Source organism: Mastomys coucha, chromosome X, assembly GCF_008632895.1.
Source record: "Mastomys coucha isolate ucsf_1 chromosome X, UCSF_Mcou_1, whole genome shotgun sequence".
Taxonomy (NCBI): Eukaryota; Metazoa; Chordata; class Mammalia; order Rodentia; family Muridae; genus Mastomys; species Mastomys coucha.
The window spans coordinates 153,400,086-153,408,374 of NC_045030.1; the positions used below are offsets into that span (position 1 = coordinate 153,400,086).

The 8,289-nt window shown below is 35.7% G+C and overlaps 1 protein-coding gene across 1 annotated transcript in view; it reads left to right on the forward strand.

Annotated features, from left to right (window-relative positions):
• Map3k15 (mitogen-activated protein kinase kinase kinase 15) overlaps positions 1 to 8,289 on the forward strand; it is a 135,287-nt gene that overhangs the window by 88,322 nt on the left and 38,676 nt on the right. The window contains exons 8-12 of the mRNA XM_031383342.1: positions 301 to 413; positions 839 to 998; positions 4,193 to 4,343; positions 5,909 to 6,016; positions 7,959 to 8,008. Of these exons, the coding sequence (XP_031239202.1) occupies positions 301 to 413; positions 839 to 998; positions 4,193 to 4,343; positions 5,909 to 6,016; positions 7,959 to 8,008 (582 nt within the window). The remainder of the gene's footprint in view (positions 1 to 300; positions 414 to 838; positions 999 to 4,192; positions 4,344 to 5,908; positions 6,017 to 7,958; positions 8,009 to 8,289) is intronic.

Consider the following 8,289-nt stretch of genomic DNA (forward strand, 5'->3'; position numbering starts at 1 on the left):
TGAGATGAATGCTTTTCTAAATTATCACAGCTAATAAACCAAATTCTTACCCTCACCTAATGTCTGTGAAAAAAAATATATAAGGATGAAAATCAAAAACTTCTTGGTGTAAGTTACTGTGTTGCTCTTATATTGTCAAAACATTAATGCTGCATGTACCTGTTTGTTACAATTATAGGAGGAACTAGAAAACATTAGTGTAATAATTATTTTTATGAGAATGTATTTTGTATTATTGTGTGCACATTTTACTTTAAAATAAGATGATGTAATAAGAATTTGGTGGTTCTATAATTATAGGTATCGCAAAGGGTTTGAACTTCAGTCATCCCTTTATTCAGGAATTAACCTTGCAGTTTTGCTGATAGTTTCTGGACAACAGTTTGAAACTTCGATGGAACTAAGGAAAATAGGTAAAGCTGTTTATTATTGCAGGCATTTATGTTTTAGTTATACAAATTGAACATTAAAAAAAAAAATGTGTTCAATTTGCTGGGTATAGTGACAAGACATTTTTAATCCCAGCACTCAGAACCCAGCAGAGACAGATGAATCTTCCTAAATGGAGACTGGCCTATTTTACATAGTTTTGTATAGTGGCTTCCAGATAGCCAGGCCTACATAGCAAGACTTGAGATTTTGTGTGTGGGGGTGTGTGGGGGGCGTGTGGGTGCGTATGTATTTCAAATAACTAATGATGCTTTTCAAGTACTTTCCAATAGCATATCTGAGACAGCAGCAAAATAAAATGCCTGCCTGCTTGTCCTTTTCTTAAAGTCTTATATAATATGTCAGAACTAGAATGTTCTTTCATGATATCAAAATCCAAATTCTTAAGGTGTCCGGCTGAACAGTTTATTGGGAAGAAAAGGGAGCCTGGAGAAAATGAACAATTACTGGGATGTAGGTCAGTTCTTCACCGTCAGCATGTTGGCAAGTGATATTGGGAAGGCTGTCCAGGCAGCAGAGAGGTTGTTCAAACTGAAACCCCCGGTCTGGTAAGTCCCATCTGTGCCCAGTAATCTCATGTCTTCAATCTTATCCTGTTCTGAAATGTCTCATTCAAGGAGAAAATGTGAAATGCAAAAGAGCAACAACATAACAGTTCTGAGAGTTCATTGCATTTATGTGCAGGGTAGAAGAGACAGATAAATGCTTACCTGGAATGTATCCTTGTCTGCTCTATCCCTGAGACTAGACTGTCAGCCCTCTTGACTCTTTTGAGTTTATGTCTTCAAGAACAAAATGATGTTTGATATTAGTATGTATATGTGTTTGTAAAGCTGAAAAGCACCACCAAGAAAATGACATTCCTGAGCTGGAGGCATGCAGTGGTCTGCTGGCCATGGTGGGCTTTGTGGTGATATAAGGTATTCTGTTAGCATCCTCCTCAGTTGCTATACTGCCTGGCTACTCTACAATGTATCTGTATTTTTGGAGAACCATACTTAGAGAACTATTTTTCTCTAGTTTTAATTTAAAAATGTATACCTGGTATGCTACTCATAGAAAAGGCATGGGCAATATTAGACTTCCCCATAGATCCATGAAGCTTCATTAGAATTTTGGTTATCTCCTTAATTACTGTAGTCTCATAAAAATGCTTAGTAGACACTTACATAATGAGTAAATGATAAAGAGATGTTATCCTAGATATTGACAGTGCTTATCTTAAAGAGATGACCTTATAAAAGTTTTAATTTTGTGTTCTCTCTTATCAATGTTATCTGAATTTTCTAAAGTACAGATCTATTTCAGGTTGAATATTCCTTATCTGAAATACTTGGAACTCTAAAACACTTGAGATTTGGGAGTTTGGATTTTTAAATATTTATATAGACTTCACTACTTGAACATCCCAAACTCAAATCTTAACTGTTTCAAAATCCAAAACTTAAATTTCGTGTGTATGTTAATTATACAAAATGATGGATTTCATTGTTAAATTCTTGATGAGTGATCTACATGATGATTGTAACTACCCCCATTACCTCCTCCCATCTCTCTTCCTTCCCTCTGACCTCCTTCCTTTTCCAAAATAATACTCATTTTACTTTCAAGTCTTTTCTAAAATTAAGAATACATTTACCACTTTTTTTTCTTCATGGCCTGGATTATTTTGCTTAACCTGATGATCTTTAGTTCCATCCATTTTCCTTCAAATGATATAGTTTCATTCTTCATAGTCAGAGAACACTCAGTTGTTTATGTATACCATGTTTTCCCTGCTGATGAACACCTAGGCTAATTGCATGATTCTACTACTGCGAACAGTGCTATAATAAACACAGATATGTAGACTCAACACTCAAAAAGTGTGGGGATTTTGAACATTTCATATTTATGATTCTCTGATTAGGACTCAGACTTGAATATTTTTTAAAAAAAAATTAAATAGCCCGCGTTCACTTGCTACTTCTTACTTCCCCATCTAATACGCCAACTGGATTCTGAGGGTAGGAATTCCTACCTCTCATTTCTTCAATCTTTATTCTCTCCAGTCTGAGAAAACTCACATTTGGTTTTCAGGCCATATCATCATTTTGGAAGTTCTTAAACTGAATGAGTACATCCACGTTGGGTCTCTAGCCCTCCAAGAATGGCTGCTGTGTATAGCATCCTAATCTTAAAGTACACTGCTATGTCTGGACCAAATAGAGTAGACTCCAAAGAAAGGAAACCCCAGGCTCTTATATTAGTACCTGGGTTGACTGACTAACAGTGTTGTGCTTAACATCAAGAATTCCCAGTATCTAAAAGCCAGTCTGGTGTTTAGGACTTAAACAGAACTCAGAAATGTTATTAGACTCATTGTTATGACTTATTACATTGAAATAATGCAGATTAAGTTAATAATGGCAGAAAATACTTGTAACATGTGTCTAGAAGACATTATGTACACACTTTCAATTCCCCATCTCCCAGTGGAATAATATGTACAGATGGGAATAATTATTCCATCACCAATATGTGATATCAGGGATAAAGTGCTGACAGCCAGGAAAGTTCAATAAGCCTTGATGTGCAGCTTTTTTTTTAGGATGAACTATGTAGGCACAACATGTTCATATGGCTGCTCTTAATATTACGGTCTTCAGCTTTTCCAGAGGTCAAACTATTATGGTGCATGGACCAAGGCTTCCAACATGAGTCTTATTGTTAGTGAAGACTGTCTAGCATGGCCCCTGGAAAATACAGTCTTAGCAGACAGCTTATTCCAAAGCTTAGAGCAATGTTAGCATCTAGACAAGGGCCAGAATGTGTCAAGTATGGATGACTAAGGCCCAAACAAGTCAGCTAGAGTTGAAACTGCTCTACTTTCTACATAATTTGGTTCATCCTCAAATAATACTTTCATATGAACCATCCCTATTTAGTGCCAGAAAGAGAGAGAGTGACCACCATTGCCTGACAACTATATTTTCAAATATTCAGTTTGCCTGAAGACAGCAAAGTGTGAGCAGAATCAAGTATTCCTGTGACATGAAAGTGTACCTGGCCAGATGATTATGATTTTTATAAGTAAAAATAGATTTTATAGGTTTTTATAGGTTTTAGATAAGCAGTTGCTGGAATTGAGGGAGAGGGTAGGAATAGGAAAGAAATAGTTATTACTGTAGAACAGCAACATGAAGGGGGGCTAATAGTGGTGAGCATGAACTCTACCTTGACTCTAGCAATGGCAGAATTTTGATTGTGATAATGTACAATGAATTTGCAAGATGTTGTTAGTAGAGCATAGTGGATCAAGGCTATACAGATTTTGGTATACTATTTCTAAAAATACCTCAAAATATAAAGGTTATTTAAAATTTTCTAAAAGGGGTTTGACATGTTGCCATTTTGTAATTGCTTTTTCTGTTTTCTAAAACAGTTATCCCATGCTTTCTACTACAATTAGATGTCGTACTGATGCTTGGTCTTAGCCAAAAGGCCAAGACCCATTGGACAGTATGTACTAACATTGCAGTGTTAGTAAAAAGCTTGTCTTTTAGAATTTTGTTGTATTGATTTTGTCTGCTGTTTGCATTTCTTGTGATCAGTTATGTGTCTGCTCAGTGACTTTATGAAGAGCTCGTGACAAATGCAAAGTGAAGTGCATAAGGCTTTGAGAAGCTTCTTTTAAAGGGTTTAGAATTGATTTCAGTTTCTTTAGGAATCTAACTTATGAGGTTTGTAATTTTTTTTCCAGGTACCTGCGGTCATTAGTTCAGAACTTGCTGTTAATTCAACGCTTCAAGAAATCCATTACAGAACATTCACCCAGGCAGGAACGGCTTAACTTCTGGTTAGATATCATTTTTGAAGCAACAAATGAAGTTACTAATGGACTCAGATTTCCAGTAAGATGTGCTAACTGGGCAGGGGGTTGCTTGTTTGGTTCTTTAATGGGATCAAACCTTAAAACTGGTACATGCTAGGCAAATAGAAATTCTAACACTGAGCTATATGACTAACTACAATCCTTTAAGATTGACAAAAGAAATTAGAGGTTTGTGCTACATAATTTTTAAAAACTAAAATGGAAGAAAACTGCAACTTAGAATATTGGGATAACAGTCCTCTGTGGAATCAGATAAGTTAGACTCTGGGGGAAAGTTGCTCATGTCCTCTCGAGTATCTCTCTTGACTCAGTGTAATTTTGTTCCATTCAAGAGACATTTGGCACAATTTGTAAACATTTTTGGGTGTTAGAACTGGGGCTAAGAGTTGATAATATAGACAGTCAATAAGATATAAGGACTAGGTAGGCTGCTAAATGTCTCCCAATACATGGAACAGTACCTCCCCCCACACAATAACTATCTGCTTCCAAAATAATAGGGTGAACATAAAAACAGTTGAACATGGAATTTAGAGATGCCTTCTCCTAAGCTGTGGCTGGCCTCCAGTGCTACTAATTAATATTTAAAACTTGTTGACAAAGCAGACTTGGTTTTAGCTTTTCACTTAGTTTTTGTTTCAGTTTTTTTAAAAAAAGAATTTTATCAACTACTCAAAAATGCAGTTGTTGAAAATGCTTATATATTTTTTTTTGTTTCGGATAGTACATTTTAAAATCTTGTTTTAATTTTAAAATGTTTCAAATAGGTACAAATCGGTAACAAACAGGTACTAGTGTAGGCTCTACATAGGTTTACCATGACAAACATGTTGGTTGTTTTGTTTGGGAGAGTCATTTCCTCATCCTCTCCCCACTACATCTCCATCTGTCTTCTTTCTCTCTTCTTCACTTTCTTCCTCTTTGCTCTTTCATGTTCTTAAGCAAATAACTAGCATTACTGATGGAAACACCACTCACTTTTCATTTCCTTGCATATGTACATACTGGTACTTGCTGGCCAACCTTTCTACTTCCTTATTTATCTCAAAAGCTGTAACTTCCTTCTTTCTTCTGTCACCTTTTCAAGCAGGCCATTCTTTTTTTATTTTATTTTTTATTAGATATTTTCTTTATTTACATTTCAGATGTTTTCCCCTTTCCTTGTTTCCCCTCCCTGTATGATGAAGCCCAACTGCCCTGCTCCTGACTTACTCTTTTTGAAGTGTTAGGTGGCATTAGATTGGATAGCTTTGTATATTCGATGTTCTGGGTGCCCTCCATGGAACACGGCCTTTATGCAGACAGGGACTTGTGTGCCATGTTATAGACCTGGCTTCTAGAACTTTACTTGGAATAGTTGCTCTTCAGGATTTGTTGAGTACAAATTACAAATTCTTTGACTTCCTCACTGGGCAGGGTCACCTATGTGACTGCTGTGTTTTGATATATATATATATATAGCATAACTGATGGAAAAACCACTCACTTTTCATTTCCTTGCATATGTACATATTGGTACATATGGTGTGTTATATACATACACATACACACACACATATGCTTATATATGTGCTTTTATTTTAGGTTCTGGTAATAGAGCCAACCAAAATCTACCAGCCTTCTTATGTTTCTATCAACAATGAAGCTGAAGAAAGAACTGTTTCTTTATGGCATGTCTCACCCACAGAAATGGTAAGGGAAAAATTATGACTAGAGCTTTCCTTCTTTATTTTTCTTTTTTCTTTTTTGGTTGTTGTTGTTTGGTTTTTCAAGACAGGGTTTCTCTGTGTAGCCCTGGCTGTCCTGGAACTCACTCTGTAGACCAGGCTGGCCTCAAACTCAGAAATCCACCTGCCTCTGCCTCCCAAGTGCTGGGATTAAAGGTGTGCATCACCACTGCCCAGCCTAGAATTTTCTTTTGTGTGATTTAATCAATGATTTGATTTTGAAATAGGACACTTTATGTGGTAGTATTAGAAATAATAGGTACCCATGGTTAACTTCTAAATTATGATACTGTATATGTACACACACACACAAAGACACATATGTACATAGTCACAGTTGCGCATGAAGATCAAAAGACAACTTTCAAATTTTGGTTGTCTCTTTCCACTGTGCAATTTGGGAATCAAATTTAGGTCATAGGTTTGTGAACCAAGTGATTTTATATTGGCCTAACAATTTTTTTCTTTTGAAACTTATTTTTAAAGATTTCTATACATCCTGAACAATTTTTCACAAAGCATACACCCAGCCACATGATTTTTAAAATGTCATATTCCTTATGTTTTCTTATTGTATGGTGTGTTTCTCAGTCTAGATGTATTTATTGTATTTCACCTTTCTTGTTGATATTTAATAACATTCTTCCACTTTTCACCCTTGCCAATGACATGCCAGTTTGTATCTTAGAGATGGGCTTGCTTGACTCCAGACTATGTATGTTTAGAACTTTGATAGTTACTATCAAATTTATACAAGCTTATATTATACTAATGATTATAATTGCCCATTATAAATATTACAGAATGCTGAGCTGGGTCTTCAGGGTTGTGGTAATACCAGTATCTTCATCTGTTTATTTAAAGCCCTTTTTTTTTTTTCTTAAATTCTGTAGTAATGAAGCACAGTGAATGTGACAAGCGCATTAGATAGGTTTATTTGCTGTTCATGTGTTTCCATGGAGTGTGGGGGGGACTTCTACCATTAGCTGAGCAAAGGAAGATTCTTTTCCTCCCTGTTAGCAAAAATGCAAATGATTATGTTATCAGGCGAAAATAAGCATTATCTTCACAAATAAAATACAGCATGGTAAAATAAACAGAGTCTCAAATTCAGATTAGAATGACCTTAGCAGTTTAGTCAAATCTCAAGTGAAGACCATTAACCTTGTCTAATATTTAACTCTGGAGCAATCTTTTTTGTTGAAAATACAGTTAGAAATCATTAATGAGGATGAGCTACCATGATGTGCTTGCATTTTCCTGCACTGTGTATATTAAATACACAGTAGCCAGGCTCTCATCATGTAGCCGTGGGTGGCCTGCAATTTACCATGTAGATCAAGCCAATCTTGGATTTGTGGCAATCTTTTGCCTTTTAATTGCTAGGATTACAGACTTATGCCCCTTTGCTCAGCTTTCATGGAGGTTTTTAAGAACTTCTCACACCCCATTGGTCAGGACGCTGTCATATAGCCTCATCTAAGTGCAAGGGAGACAGAAATTTGGTTTAGCTGTGAGCCCAGGGAGAGACTGAAATGAAGATAAATAAGGTTTGTCAGCCTTGCGTCTCCAAATGTTTTTATAACTGAGGTGGGCTGTTCCTAAGCCTATTTCAGAGTTTGCCTGCTCTGTTGACTGAAGATGAAAGACTGCTTAATGTGTGGAGTGTGTCTATCCCAAGCCACATATTTCAAATTTATATTGTTTACTCAAAACTGGATCAGAAGCATGAATTTTCATATCTCAGAAAATGTTTTGTGTGTTCCAAGTTTTGCAAAGTATATTGCTCTAACCCCTAATCACTATTGAAAATGAACTAGAAGAAATAATTGATGATAGGATGAAATCAGAAATGATGCTTTATTGAGAAAAATCAAGCTCTTGATTTCTGTCTTTTATACTTGCAGAAACAAATCCATGAGTGGAATTTTACAGCCTCTTCTATTAAAGGAATAAGGTAAGAACATGAGAGAAAAATGTAACTGCTGTCTGTCTTAATACAAATAACGGAGGGGTTTAAGGTACTTTGATATTTTCCACTCATTTGTAAGATGTAATGTCCTTATTTTTAACAGAAGTTAACAGAATATTTTCTTTATTGTTGCCTTATATGATGTTCATAGTGTGCATTACTAAGAGCCTCTTGACTTGTAATATGGTAACTTTTCCAATCCTGTAGAAGAAATGATTCATTATCATACTTTAAAGAGAAAATGTTGACTGAGAAAAAGAATATCT